This window comes from Equus quagga, chromosome 11, assembly GCF_021613505.1.
Source record: "Equus quagga isolate Etosha38 chromosome 11, UCLA_HA_Equagga_1.0, whole genome shotgun sequence".
NCBI lineage: Eukaryota > Metazoa > Chordata > Mammalia > Perissodactyla > Equidae > Equus > Equus quagga.
The window spans coordinates 694,906-711,024 of NC_060277.1; the positions used below are offsets into that span (position 1 = coordinate 694,906).

General features: G+C 43.0%; 1 protein-coding gene across 6 annotated transcripts in view; it reads right to left on the reverse strand.

Moving 5' to 3' along the window:
- ARFGEF3 (ARFGEF family member 3) overlaps window positions 1–8,166 on the reverse strand; it is a 146,332-nt gene extending 138,166 nt beyond the window's left edge. For all 6 annotated transcript variants that reach the window (XM_046675961.1, XM_046675959.1, XM_046675958.1 and 3 more), the window contains exons 1-2: window positions 7,972–8,166; window positions 2,536–2,587 (exon numbers count right to left, since the gene is read on the reverse strand). In XM_046675961.1, the coding sequence (XP_046531917.1) occupies window positions 2,536–2,587; window positions 7,972–8,056 (137 nt within the window). In that variant the 5' untranslated portion in view covers window positions 8,057–8,166. The remainder of the gene's footprint in view (window positions 1–2,535; window positions 2,588–7,971) is intronic.
- Window positions 8,167–16,119: the final 7,953 nt, after the last annotated feature.

The window sequence follows — 16,119 nt, forward strand, 5'->3', positions numbered from 1 at the left end:
GAGACCAAACCTATGTCCTCAGGCCCATTAACACTATTTTCTCCAACTCTTCCGGCCACACACACACTGAGAGTTGGAAAATGCCAGTTGTGTCTTGATGAATATTCCCAAACAGTGTACCAGGGACCTCTTCTGGGATCATTGTCACCTTCTTGCCCCTAAGACTGAAGGCAGCCCTTTTATCACAGACTCGAAACCACAGAAAGTCTTGCTGTAGCTTCAACAGCCTTTTGGATTGAGAGACAATCTTTACAGCAGTGTCATCAAACATTTTTGCTCATACAGCCACTAAGAAATTTTTAAAATTTTGTTTCTCAGACATTTTAAGTTGACATTTAAACTTCATAATTTTAATCAATTGCAAAGGCTATAATTCTAGCATATTGGAATTATTAAAATTTTTAATTAAAACATATCACTCATTTAAATGTACCTAAAGAAATCAAATACCACACCAATTTGAAAACCACCTTCATTCATCAAAAAATACATGAACAAACTCTCCTTTAACGGTAAAAAAGACTGCATTGTACTCCTTTTCTCCTTGAACTCATATTTCCATTCCACTTCCCCCACGGAATTTCCTCTCAATATAATACATTTTAACACTTGAGAGGCTTTTATTAATCTCCTATGTATATTTCTCTGTAACAAAAACGTGTATAAAGTGATTTTTAAAAAATTTCCTGCGGCCATTAGGCTTAAAAGTGTTCAATTTTCTTCTGGTTCGAGCTGTCACTACTAATGCACACAACTGATCCAAACATTAGTAATTACTTATAAGAATATTAATATAGTTAACATGGAAAGTATAATTTTATTGGAAATGCATTTCTAAAGAAAGGGATAGGGCTTGTTTATTTTTCTCCTCAATTAGTTCATACACCTACGGATGAGTATTCTCTATTGCTATAATAAGGTGGTTTAAGATCAGTTCCATACCTTGTTTTTTTCACTTTCAAAGACATAGCAGTAAGGAACTTTGTTTACATAAATAAGAAAAGAATGAAGGAGACTTGTCAAAAATCTTTTCGTCTATTATCTTTTAACCAGATTAATTCCTCCTTCAACTTGGCTGATAAGCCAGGAAGTAAAAACTAACCTGCAAAAAGATGTGCGCCCTGGTCATTATACTCATCCCTTCACCAACCCAGACACTAACATTTTCATAGGCCTTTGTTGGTAGGAAGAGTTCTTTGCCCAGGACCACATACCACAGTCAGATTCAGGATGAGATGGGACACAGCTGCGCTCTTCCTTTGACTGTAAAAGGTGAGACAGAAAAGGAGACACGCCAAGCCAATTTTGAAGCAAACCAGTCTCAGAAAGGGCACCTATGAAAGTCGAGGACCAGGAAATGGCCTCCCTTGATCCATCCATACCTTCATATCTCTGGGAGAGTCTTCACATCTCCTGTTTGCACGGATCCCCCACAGAACTCCCCTCCCCAAGGCGAGAACGTTGCTGTCAGACATTCTGTCCATTTAGGAGCATTATATACACAAAAGCACCCTCGGTTTGATTAACACATGAATTCCCCTCAATATATCAGCCTGTAGCAGATACTACACAAAGAGGAATAAATTTTTTTAAAAGATAGAAACATAATTCCTGTTCATCTACTTGAAAAGAGAAAAAATACCAAATAAATCATAGTGTCCTGACAGTATAGACACTATATTCAACAAATGAGAAGTTCAATATTTTTAATAGTCTCAAAGAAAAGTCTAGAAATAATCAAAATAATAAGAAGAAAACTACTAAATTATGTTACAGCAGCCAAATAATGGAAGAATATGCAATATTTTAATTTGAAGAACATATATTGGCATTAGAATATGTTCTTCATATGGTGTTGACTAAAAAACAAGCAGAAAACAAACCTGTAAATAAATTTCATATTAATTTGTAAATACACGTGTGTGGAAAAATTGTGTTAAGAAAATCTATTGAACTGTTTTCAGTGGTTATCCTTAGGTGGTGTAATTATGGACTACTTCCTCATTTGTTCTTTCCAAATTTTCCAAAAAGGGCATGTATTTCTCTCCCGATGAGGGGGAACAGAAGGATGGAGGAGGTGAGGAAGGTGGGGAAACAGGAGGGCTGCTGCCTGTGGCTGCCGAGTTGTGAGATAGTGTCCCACCAAGGGAGCCAGTGAGAGCTTACACTCAGCTCACATGGTATAGAGCTGCATGCCCCCACAGGGGGTGCCATTTCCAAATCCGCAGTGGAAGATCTTGTTCACTGTCCACATGCTCACTTACCTCATGGTCATTTCTCTCCTGGACCAATTTTATCCTTTCACCCCTGACTCCTACAGCTCGTTCCTTTGGATCACTGACTTCACTCTCTCCAAAGACAGGAGGAAATCAGGTTCCCATCATGCTAACCACATGAAATATCCCAGTTCATGGATGCAAAAAAGCCCTCCTTCAGCAAGTAAAACACTATAAGCCAACGAGGTTATCTGGGCTTTCAGGAAACAGGGAGGACAATTTTCACTTCCACTATATTAAACAACTCCAGTCTCCTTACCTCAGCAAGTGTGGGGGGATCTTGACAACGGTATCCACACCACCCAGGGTTTCTACAAAAGGAAAAAAGCAAATTTAAAAATAAATATGAAAAGAATGAGAATCTGCACTGAGACATTATTTCACTGCTAGTTTCTTTTTTCCTCAGAAATTCCTATAATTATACATTAGTGAATTCTCACTTCTCTGCATGCAAATCATCCATACTTAAAAATCCTTCTCCCTTGGCAGCCCCAGAGACTTCCCCGGGGAAGGTTAAAAATGACGATGCATTTCCCTATAGAGACACCGAATGAATAGTTAAATTCCTAACCTGAATCAGAATGCCAATTTAATCTAGTTACAACTGGCTAAAATTCTATACTCTTGCAATAAAATAGAGAAAGGAAAGCTGTTTCCTTGAAACTACAGTTTCAATACCCTTAAACAAAAACATACTTGTGAGAGACTTTCAAGTTCACAAGGCACTTTATGAGATATCTCACGATTCTTGCACATGTTTATGAGATGGCAGATTAAGCTTTTTTCAATCACACTATAGTTAGGGAGACTGATTGGGAGGCTCAAATCTCATTACTTCAAGCTGGATGATCAATACTTTACCACTGCTGTGGATTATTCACACTGTTACTGCCTCCAATTGTAGAGATAACAAAAAGCTCATTATTCTCTTCCAAAAAAAAAAAAAGTTTTATTTTGATAGCTCCAACTTGTCTCCAATTTTTCATCTCGAACCGTGTTGATGCTTCTCTTCACTGCTTAGAGCTAACAAGCCCTGTCAATGTGAACCATTTTCACTGGGGAAGGAGAAAAATCTCCCCACCCTGCTCAGAGATCAGAGGGAACAACGGACCCAGATGTGTCCCTGAGGCTTAGGAGTAAGAACAGACCAAAACAAGATGGTAGGATCTGGGCCTGTGTGGCCCATGGTGCAGATGGCGGGTGTAAGCAAGGTAATCCACAAAACAGAAGGACGGGACAAGGAGGGTCAGTGGTATCATGGCCACAAGGCCCAGGGAAGAAGTGGAAGGACTGAGGTCAGTCCTTAAGATGGGATAGAACAACAAGAAAATGAAGCCCTGAGATGCAGGTGCAGGGAGCAGCTCACAGGCCACAGGGGTCAAGACAGCCCAACATTCAGCATGGCAGGGCCAGCGTCCAGGACAACTTCCTGCCTCTCCTCGTGGGGCAGTTCTGACACTGAACAACCAGATCACAGCAGTTTTCCTCACCAGACATAGGGGTTTGTATTCAACTCAGGATGTGTGTCAGTGGCCCAATCAGTAGACACTTTCTAACAAGTTTCTAGGAAGTTGGGCTTGAAGGTCACAGCAATTGCAGCTGGAAGGAGAAGCTGTGGGAAGATAGAGGGAAGGGTGGAAGTTGGAGAGACTATCCTTCTTCTCCACCTGGCATACCAGCCTCTAATCTTCTTTCTCCTGTCCTCCATTTTCCAAATCCATTCTACGTGAGTCCCCTTATCTAAATTTCCAAATGAGGCCATGGTCCCTTCTAGTTGTAAAGTTCTGCCGTTCCACTCCATCCTGCCATTCCAGCCCACAAGCCTCCATCCAGGACTGCCAGTTCCTGAAGGAAAATGCATTCTTTCTGGTTCTCCACAAGCTGACCATCCCTTATTCTTTCTACCCCCTCATCAGAAAGAATTCCCTTTCCCTCACTGACAAGAAAACTATCCAACAACCTAGATGGCTCAATATAGAGCAAAGATACATCCATATCCCTTGCCAGTTATCATGCAGCCATTAAGAAAACTGATTTTCAGAGAGGTATAAATGACAAAGTAGAAGAAAATGCAAAAGTTAAAAAACAAATGACAACCTGCCATTTATGCTATGATCCTTTGCAGAAGGGCAATACTCCAAAATTTGAATAGTACTGTATCTGGGTGGTCAGATTACAGGCGATTTTAATTTTTTCTTTATGCTATTCTAATATTTTCCAATATTCTAAAATGAACATATATAACTTTTATAACTAGAAAAAAGATCAATATCATTTAATATCCAAACAAGTCATTCAAGTGTTGATTTGCTTATTGAACATCTGCCTCATACTACAGGCACAGAAGCCACAGGAAGCATGAGCTGCAGCCTGTGCTCAAGGGGCTCAGGTCTACACTGCGGCATTGCTGTTTTGAGTGACTGGCATCCCCTCCCCCACCTTCTGAACCAGTGCCCAAATTGTGTTCAGAGGAGATCATCCTCCCCTGACTCTGGGATTTCAGTGGACTTGTAGCTTAGGCCTAAGCCAGGGAGCCCATCCCACTCCTCCGCCGGAGAACAGGTTCAAGTATACACACATGACCCATCAGGTCACAAAGGAACAAGTGAAACCAAGGACTAGGCAGGAGTGGCTGGAAGAGTCTCATTCTTCTGAGATGGTCTGATGTCATGAAGACCCCTCTCTCCTGCAACAGCTTTTGTGGGAGATGACTCCTCTCTCCTATGATGGTCTAAATGTGACAGTGACTCCTCTCTCCTACAACAGTCCAAGTAGGAGATGATCTTTCTCTCCTGAGATGGTCTAAGTGTGCTGACACCTCTTTCTCATGAGATAGTCTAGATGTGGTGACTCATGAGCCCAAAGCTGTGGAGACTCATGCAGAGTGTGTCAGTCAGCCCAAGAGAGCAGAGCAAGGTCCCTGAACAGTGTAGAATTCCTGAACAAAACTCAACCCATAGCTAGCCTTCCAAGGGATATTTACTTAATAGGGTGAATAAATTTTGTTTTGCTTAGGTCAGCTTGAACTAGTTTTTTTGGTCTCTTGAACCTAACATAGTTCTCAATTATCCTGCCCTCAGAAGAGTAGCTGTGCACACAACCATCATCCAAAGCAGCACATGCTCTGAGAGAGGCATGAGGGCAGTGCTTAGACCCAAAGAGCAAATGATTCAACTGAGGGGCTCAGCGGTGCTTCTTATCTGAGTTGGGCCTTGAGGAGTCTGGAAAGGGAATTCCTGGCAGAAGGACTAACATGAGCAAAGGCAGAGAAGTGTGCAGTGTGCAACATGTTCGAGAAAGTGCTGCAGCTGATTGCCTCTACATTGTTGAGCCCTTGGTTCAGGGGTGATAAGAAACAAGGCTAGGGCCAGATTCTGAAGAGCATTCTAAGGAATTCAAACTTTAAAGAAATTATGGGGATTCAGTAGTGAAAAGTGTTTTATAGTAAAAAAAAAAAAAAAAATTGAGGCAATAGTGGAAAATGGATTGAAGCGAGAAAGAGAACAGGAAACCAAGTCTCCGTGCCTTTGTTTACGCTGCATTCTCCCTCCAACACGCCCTTCTAACAAAATCCTACAGGGAGGAAGTATTTTACTCATCCTTATATCTCCATTGCTCAGTACAGGGGAGGTCTTAATAAATGTCTGCTAAATAAATAAGCAAAGAAAAGAAGGAACCCACAGCTTACCCATTCTTCAAGTCAAATCTACTTCAAAAGCCCCACCAGCTCACACCAATTTCCCCCACCTTTCCCTGACGCCACATTCATCCCCTCTTCTTTGGTCTGTTTTCCTGGTTTACTCATTCCAACTGCACAATGAATGCCCTGCACTGTTATTTAACTATTTCGTGTCTCCTCTTGCAACTAGAGAACAACCACCGGGAGAGGAATCCCATCTACTCTGAGTCAGGCTGGACTCCCGGTTCCACGCAGATAACCCACCTGCCTCAGCTCTGAGCTTCCCAGGTAGCCTCAAGGACCTACACTCAGAAAGGCTGCAGCTGGATTTAACAAGATGCTGAGTATCAGAATTCAAACATGAAAAATACTAGATTAGTCTTCTCCTCCCTATTACCTAAATCTGCCTAAATGACAGCAAAATAATGATGACTACAAGGAATGGCATGTTTGGGGCACACTCGGGCCCACCGCCATCTGTGACCCTTCATTAGAGGCAGTGGGGAATCTAGCTCTGAGTCTCTCTGCTGAACGACAATGGCCATGCAAAAACAGTTCCGTGGCTTTAAGAGCCTAGCTGCTCACTTATTTATCTGGTTATCTGGTCCGTTCTTCTTCAACAGTAAACTAAAACGGTCAAGTCCTGGTTCTGGCGACAAGATAAACTTCCCAGACAATATGCCAGACAATTGTGAGGACATGCACAGGTAAAAACACAAAAGGGATGTTGCTATGACTGTCTGTACACACACTCAAACATGAGAACTGAGACCTCCTAGATGCTAACAGCCACCTAAAACACCATCAGTTCTCCCGCTGGCGGCACTTCTCCGTCTCGTCTCAGGCTGCCCCACGGCACAGCATCACGACGAGCACTGACTGCTTTTTGGTTGAGGGAGAAAGAGATTCAATTTTGTCTTTTAACTGAGCGGCAAGTGAGGACGCCCATGCGGGCCTGGGCAATGCAGGGCTCACAGCGCGGCTGGCTTCCGGCCTTCCTCTCCCAGAGCAAGCTCCTGCCCTCTGCATCCCACCGGGCCATGCTGCCGGCGGGATGCCGGCCTAACTGGAATGTCGTGCGGTCTTCCCCGTGGAGTCCCACAGCTGTCAGACGGAAACACACCTCTGCTCCCTGGAACCTACGTCAGCGCGCCCACAGCTCACAAATCTAAGCCCAGTGTCCGAGGGGCAGAGGCAACACAGTCCCACAGTCCCCGTTGTCCAGGGGAAAAAACCTGTTATTTTTCCTGGGCAACAGCCATGACAGCGAGTACTCAACAAGCTGGCCTCCACCAGGAAATCAAATAAAACAAGCGCTCGCTTCCTGCTCACCCACCACCGACTCCCGGATGCTTCCACCTCCCCCACCCGGACCCGTTGCCGCCAGCTGCTGGTGTGTCTGTGGGGGGCTGTGTCTGAAGAGGGTCGGGTCCGAGGCGGGGTTGTGTCGGGGGGTTCTCGTGTCTGAGGGGCGTCGTGTCCGGGGTTGGGGGGGTTCGTGTGTGTATGGGGGGCTGTCGTGTCTCAGGCGGGTCATGTCTGAGGGGGCTGTGCTCGGCGGGCGCGGCATGTCTGAGATGGGGTCGTGTCTGGGGAGGTCGTGTCTGAGGGGGGTCTTCTCTGAGGGGGGTCGTCTCCGAGGTGGGGTTGTGTCTGAAGTGGGGTCGTCTCTGAGGTGGCGTCGTGTCTGAAGTGGGGTCGTGTCTAGGGGGTCGTCTCTGAGGTGGGGTCGTGTCTGATGGGCGTCGTGTCTAGCGGGTCGTCTCCGAGGTGGCGTCGTGTCTGAAGTGGGGTCGTCTCTGAGGGGGGGGTCGTCTCTGAGGTGGGGTCGTGTCTGATGGGCGTCGTGTCTGACGGGTGTCCTATCGTGTCTGATGGAGCTGGCGGCCGCCCACCTGGGGACAGAAGGGGGGGCGCCGGGAGGTGGTGACGGCCACGCCCGGGCGCGACGCCCCCCACGTCAGGCCCCGGGGCAGCTAGCGGAACGCGGCGGTAGCGACGCTCCGGCGCGCTTACCCAGGGCCCAGGCGCAGCTCTCCCTGATGCCTCTGCACCTGCTCCCGGACGCCTCCTTCTGCAGCTTCCGCAGGATCTCTTCCATCTTGAGCTCGCGGCCGGGCCGCCGGCAGCGAGGGGAGCGCGAGGCCAGGCCCGGCGCCCAGACGGACGCTGCGCTCGCCGCTCCGGCCGCAGAGAATCACGCCCGCTCGGCGCCGCGCGCGCCGCCGCCGAGGCCCCGCCCCGCCGAGGCCGCCGCCCCCCGCCCCGCCCCCGCCCCGCCCCGCGGCAGGTGGAGGGAGGAGAGGAAGCCGCCGCGGGGGCGTTCAGGGCGGAGGAGCCCGGGTTTGCTGACCGCTTCGGGTGGTGGCGAGCGGCGCGGCTCCCAGGTTCCCTGACGGGGAAAACGGGAGGATGGCGGCTCCGCCCTCCTGTTGAGGACGAGCAGAAGCGAGGGGGCGGAGCGGGAGCGCGAGCTCGGGTCTGCACGCGCTCGGCTGACCTGACGCGGCCCGCGGGGTGCGCGCTGTGGGGCCCAGCGCGGGACGCGGCGCCCAGGGAGACACGGGGCTTTGACGCCGGCCAGCGCGGAGAGCTGTGGGCGCCCGGGCTCGGCGGGGGCTCGGGAGGCAGCGGACGGAAGGGGCAGAGCGGGAGGTCGGCCCTTTCCCTGGAACGACGGGCCGGGGAGCGCTCGGACCGCGAGGAGCGCAGCCGGCGGGAGTCCGACGGGCGGGGTGTCCGGACCGCCCCCCGCGCGCTCCTGGCACCGAGGACCCTGCTGCTCACCGTCCTCACACCCGCGAAGCCATCCTCGGAAGAAAGGTTTCCAGTGCTTGACGATAAAATCAAAAACCTTGTAGTAGATTATGTAATTATGTCAGACCACATTGTTAACTGTTTGGAAAATATAGAGAGATCACAACTTTATACCATATACAAAAATAAATTACAAATGTGTTTAAGAGTAAAATTTAACAGTTGAACCATGAAAAGTTTAGAAGAAAATTTAAGTGAATGTACTTAATGCATTAAGATTATTTATAACAAACCAGCTAAGGCAGAAACTGAAAACAAGGAAAAGGAAAGCGATTTGACGATTTCAGTATGTAGAACCTTTATGTCAAAAGTTCCCTACAGGGGCCGTTCCCCTGGCCGAGTGGTTTAGTTCACACGCTCCACTTCGGTGGCCCAGTGTTTCGTCGGTTCGAATCCTGGGCACGGACTGGCACAGCTCATCAGGCCATGCTGAGGCGGCGTCCCACATGCCGCAACTAGAAGGACCCACAACTAAAAGTATACAACTAGAGGGGCGCGTTCCGTACAATGGGCTGCCTGGCGGGGTAGTGGTCAAGTTGGTCGAGGGGTTTGGGTGGCCCCGGGGTTCCCAGGTTTGGATCCTGGGCATAGACATTCAACACTGTCAAGCCATGCTGTGGAGGTGACACACATACAAAATAGAGGAAGACTGATATAGATGTTAGCAGAGGGCCAATCTTCCTCACACACAGAAAAAGTTCCATACAAATTAAAAAGCAAATGACACTGAGGGGTGAATTGAAGGAGGAAAGAGAGTAACTCATCTTTTAATTTTATATGCATTTATGTTTTTTACTCTTTTTAAGAATATTATCTTTATAATTAAAAACAAGTTTACATAAACTACAAACTAGAAAAATCAGTTGAAAGATAGAAAGTTTGAATAGCTTTGTAAAAAAGCTTTTATAAAGCATTAAAAAACAGATGCACACTCTAAAAAAAACAGGCCATGAACATGAAGTCAGTTCCCAGAGAAAGAAATACAGGTGACTTATAACCTATGAAAAATGTTCGAGCACCTACTAATCAAAAGAGCACAAACTTTTAAATAAAATGCGATTTTTTTAATCAATCAAATTGGCTAAGAGATTTTAAATGCTATTGCCTCGTGTTAGCAAGGAGCTGGCCAGGTGGGTGCTCTCATGCGACAGGCGCTGGTGGAAGGGCAACTCGGTACCATATTCCTAGAGGGATTCTGGATGTGCATACAGCATAGATATGGCTCTGACCCAGCACCCCACTTCTAGGAATTCATCCTAAGCAAGTGATTATGGAAGTGAATAAAGATTTTTCTACAAGGATTTCAATGTGTCAGTCAATTATTTAAAAAAATTGAAAACTATCAAAATGTCCAACAATAGAGAAATGGATAAATAATCCATGATGTGTGCATCCATAAAGCAGTATATGATATGGCCTTTAAGAATAATGTGGGAGAGGAATATTGAATGACATCAAAGTGGTTTCTACTATACAGTTAAATGAAACAAGAACATTGTAAAATGCTATGTACTTCTGTGCACTAAATTATCCCAATTTTATTATTTAAATATTTGCTGTGGATGTACATAAAGTTTAAAAATACATACATATATCTAACTGGAAAATAAACAAAATGTTAACAGTGATTATCTCTGATGGTGTTACAGGTGAGTTTACTTTTTCGTTAAACACTTTTACTTTTATAATCACAAAGTGTTGTGTTTTTAAGGTGGTGGGAAGATGAAACTTATATCCAGGCAACAAGGTCAATGGCCACAGAGAGGACAAAGATAAACACAGAAAAGGATCAGATGAATGTGAGAGCTTGGATAGGAAGGCTGCCCTAGAATAACAATGAGGGCAGAGCCCAGTTTCAGTGGAGTAAGAGGAGGTAGAAACACAGGTATGGACAACCCCCTCGAGATGCTGGCTGTGAAGGAAAGTGAATAGAGTAGTGAAAACACCCTTTTTTCAAATATCAACTCACAGTAGGAAATACCCTTTGCATTGTCAGCCAGTATAAACGTAGATACATGTATACATAGATTAAAAAACTGAAACAAACGTTTTGTTTATAAAACAATACTTACTGTTAAATATAATAGTTATTACTAAATATGATTTTTTCAGTTGTTGCAGGCACGCTTGCCTGTTCTTAAATTCGTTCCAGGCTGGAGACACAGGGACAGTGCTGCATGCACACCCCAGGTGCTTTGTGGTTGGATGTACCTTTCTTCCTACTGTTCTTAGTCACGTTGGTTAAAAATTCTGGTTCACACAAAGAAGTTGCTGTGGATGATATTAATAATAATATACTCTACTTAGCAACTGAAATTGCAAATTTCAGCAAATTCTTAATTTAAAATGGTGATAAACTTATAATCATTATTCAATGTATTTGCATCAAGTGTTAGTAGTCAGTTTTCTTCTTTGGGCATCAACTTTAACTCAAATATGGATTCAGGATTTTGAAAACCAAATGGATCGTTTATCCAAATACTTGTCCTTGATATTTTAAATTTGTTTTTTGGAAATGTTTGAAGTTTGAAACGGAGACTTGAGATATTGTTAATATCTTTAATTTTATTCCATTCCAAGTGTCTTCATTAATAATGTTCTCTTCCTGTGTTGCAAAGCATTGAGGACACATAGTAACCATGGCGGTTACTTAAAATGCTTAAAAATGTATTTTGTAACTGTTGGATATATTTAACATCTTGAAATATAATGTTACTTTTTCTCTGTAGATCCAAATTCAGCTAATTAAAAAGTCAAAAAATGTGAGTTTTTGTGCCAATTTTGTTGCTGAAATATCATCTCCAAAAATGTTAGCCAAATGAGATTGCTTTTAAACAGAAAAATGTCAATCCCATCTTGAGTTCATATAACTTAATTAGTATTTCCCTCATGACGGTCAATAACTCCAGTATGATATAACGTGTACATATATCAGTTAATGGAAAGGCGAAGCTACTTTCACGAAGACCCAACAATACTGCGGTTCACAGAACACACTTTTATTTCTCACTTAAATTACGTCCTGTGTCAGTGGTGTAGGTCGATACGGCAGTTCCAGGAGATCATTCAAGGACCATGTACCTTGCATCTTATGCTCCACCATCCCGGAGGAAGTTGTTCTCATCTGTGTGACCAAAGATGGGTCCTCGGCAGGCTGTGTTTAGCTCGTAGGAAGAAGAAGGGAGAACAGATGAGCCTGGGCCCCAGATGCAGCCGTCACACAGATCCCTTCTCCTCTACTCCATTGGTGAAGACAGTTGCAGAGACACACGGGCTACATCATAGTCTATCTGGTGCCCCAGGGCCCTGCCACAGCTCTCTTCCCGTAGCAGAGGGAAGAGGCTTTGGGAGGTGGCCACAACTTCAATTTCTGAACAAAACATATCAGAAAGTAAAAGTTCTCAATGAAATGCAACAACTATGACCACTTTTGTTTTCAAGAGTCAGTAGAATTCTTAGGATGCCAAATCTTTACAATGTATGCAACGGTGATTCCAAATAATAACGTAGACGGTAATTTCTAATAATATTTTAAATTACTCTGCTATGTTTCCTGGTCATATTTACCTCTGAATCACTTGCAATTCTATTACAATTTCCCAGTTTATGTTTTTCAAATAATGTATTTTTCCAATTCTATCAGGTTACTTAAACCAGTTGTGTTAGGTTAAATTTAAACACAATGAATACTTTATAAAAATTGTCTTGTCATATATATTTGGCATAAACTGAAAACATAATAACTTGAAATATTAATTTCTTGTTATGTAGAATCACAAAATCTGAGTCTGCTCACATCTGCCAATAAGGATTAATTGTATTCTGTATGTTCTGTAGAGCTACACATCTGTTAAGGGAATGTGTTATCACTTAGAAGTATAATTTTAAATTTATCAGCTGATTTCTCTTCAAGAATTATATTCACCATGACCACGTATGCTGAGAATAATTTCTTCAGCAACTATGTAAGTAATTTTCTTTTGCCACACATATGCAACTATTTATGACAGTAACACTTTCTCATTAACCAATGTGAAATAGTGTTAACAAATTTATGTCTTTTTTCTCTCTATGAAAATATCTGAGCATCTTATCAACAAGTTTGGCTTACTATGTTTCCAAGTTTTTTTGGTAAGATTTTAAGCTTTCATTTGCAAGAAAATCATTATAAATAATACGTTTTCAATGGTTTTGAGCATTTGACAAGCTATACTTAATTTTTATTAAAAAAGCTTGCATTTGGGGTAGGCTTGGTGGCTGAATGGTTAAGTTCGGGTGCTCTGCTTTGGCAGCCCAGGGTTTCGCCGGTTCGCATCCTGGGTGCAGACATGGCACCGCTCATCAAGCCATACTGAAGTGGCGTCCCACGTGCCACAACTAGAAGGACCCACAACTAAAAATACACAACTATGTACCAGGGGGCTTTGGGGAGAAAAAGGAAAAATAAAATCTTTATTTAAAAACAAAGGCTTGCATTTATTTGTTTTCTTCTTAGCTTGAGCTCAAATAAAAAAATTTATTGATTAAGAGAAACATTTTTCCCAATGTAGTTGCCATTACAGGTCCAGACTTGACAGTGCAACCAGAACATCTTCTGTGTTTTTCACATCATCATTCTTATTTCTTCTAATAATAAAATAAACTATGTTAAGAATAATTTATACAAGTTTGATTAAAATGTACAACAATTGCAAAGTCAATAAATGCCTGACAATTATGCCTAATGCAAAAAACACATGAAAAACTATTAACTCATAACCAAAACTTGATGAGAAGTCTTGCTGCCCTTGCCAACAGTGGATAAATTCTTCTAACTTTGCTTCATAATTAACTGTAAATTATGTTGACATAAATTAAACTATAAAACATTAACTCTGCTGATACAATTTTGATCAAAGCCAAAAAATCATATGAGACACCAGTGGACAGAAAAAAGAACGGCCAGCTACTCGCAGCCAATGCTTATGGTCATTACAGCCCCTCCACCAGATGCCACTAAACTCAGCTGTCCCCAGTACTTACTGCAATGTGGACAGCATGACTGAGAATATCTATATAGCATTCTGATGTTGAAGGTTCCACTCTACTTCATTTTTAAAAAGAATATATTCTGCTGAAACAGACTAATTGACCTCATAACCCACTAATGGGTAGAGATTTGAAATTTGAAAACACCAGACTAGTGGGAGATTTGAGCTTGAACAGTCTATTGGTGGGAAGCATGTTTATATAGTGAAAGAAAAGAGACACAAAGGCAGAAGTTGAAGCGGTAGGAGGCAGCCAGCCTAATGGATGAAACAAATATCCTAAGGAGATGGGAAAGAAGGTATTTAGAGCAGATAGAGTCATTGGCTCAGTTAGGGGGTGAAGGCCAATCTACAGACGAGGAAGGGAAGACAGGAGACTGGGTTTAGTTTGTTGATGTGGGGAGAGGAATTTGCAGGAACTGTACTGTATGGCTTCTGTTTTCCTTTTTAAGAAAAAGACAGACATTTGTTGAGGAGGAGAAGTGAATATATAGAGCATCCAAAGGAAATGGGGGAGAGGTGGCCAAGGATGCATAGAAGGCTTCCTTCACGTGTTGAGAGCCCCCGCAGTTCCTTGACCTCGGACATTTAGGGAGCAGTCCCAAAGCAGCAAAATTTCCAAGTCTGGTAATATCTAGTGAATTTGCTGCTGCTTCAGATACTGACCACCTGGGTTGATGATGCTAAATCCACATTTCCAGCTCAAATCTCCCTTTCAAGCTTATTTTACCTGATATTTAGATTATTGGTCTTTTCACTTACTCTGACACCTAATCCACAATATATTAAAGAAATGTATCTATATTGTTTACCCAAATACACACCAGTATAATCTCAAATTAAAATAAGTATATTTTTGGATTAAATTCAATTTTGTGTTAAGTTCAGCTTAGGAAAAGAGTATTTAATTTGAAGATGGTTTATAAAATCATTTGTGATCTTGAGCATTAAAAAAGTAAATAATTATTTTTAATACATTTTAGGTAATCTGTGTAAAATATAGTGCATCCTTATTTGAGGAAAAATTTTAAATACTCCCAAAATAGATAACATTAATAATTATTAACATTGAAAATGATTCCTTTATTTGCAAACAGTTTTCTATTTTAATAGTAATTAATATATACCAAAATATGATACACGGGACTTTTGCTTCTGGCTATGATACAGCAGCTTGTACAGAACAATCTAACTGCTGACAGCAATTATAAAACTGGATTTAGAAAATTCAAAGCAGTTGTTTGAAGACATCGAAAACAACCAGGGCAGTCAAGACTCAAAGGGCCAAGATCCCGGAGAGAAGGGAAAGCGACGAAGTGAGCCACATGGTCTCTGTGGCTTCTCTCCCTGAGCCCCTGCCAGTCCACATCCTAGTGCACAGAGGCCACGCTGGAATGGTGGCCTAGAGATGGCAGGGCACTCAGAGTCTGGGACGAGAAAAACCTGAGTTCAGAGTTATGAAGGCAGGTGGAACTCGAGGAACCAAGGTGCCAGGGGAAAGGGAGTCACACAGAGTCAAGGCTACGTGAAATTATACGTAACATTATAAACGATAAAGTAAGCAACCACAGGCTTGACACCTGCTCGTTAACAGAATTTAATGAACAGCCTTTCTCACGGCTGTGATGTGTCTGTGTGTACAGACGTGTGTGTACATGTGCACAGGCTGGAACACTTTACATAAGTAATATTATACGTGCTCTCACAGATTCTGCCTCTTTTCACTCACAGTATGTCACAGTCAAGTTTTCCTTTTGAATGCCTGCTTATGACTTTGCTGGATGATTCTAACAAACTTCGGTCAATCCACATTGCTGGTTCCAGCTTCTTCTGCTATTAAGAAGATTTCAGTGAACACTTCTGTAGTTATTATATTATTCACTGCTGGAATATCTCCCTGGAGTAAACTCCTAGAAGTGGAAGTGCTGAGTCAAAAAGCATACACAGTTGAAAGGTTTGACGACATATTGCCAGAGTTGCTCCAGGAACACGGATGTTTGCTTCCCCAACAGCACACAAGAGAACCTGTATTCCTACCCATAGCGTCACGACGTGTGGGAAATCTTTTCCCCTTTACCAGCTTATTAGGCGAAAAATTGTATTTAATTTTTGTTTTAGTTTATAATTAAACCTAAAAGACGAAGTTGAACATCTTATTTTTATTGTTTCATCTATGCCTCCTTTGCCAATTTAAAAAATTAGGATATTCTCTCTTTTATCAATTTGTAAGAGCTGTTTTTATATTAAGGATAGTAATTTTGTCACATAGAGTGCTAATTATTTTTGAGGAAGATCAGCCCTGAGCTAATATCTGTGCCTA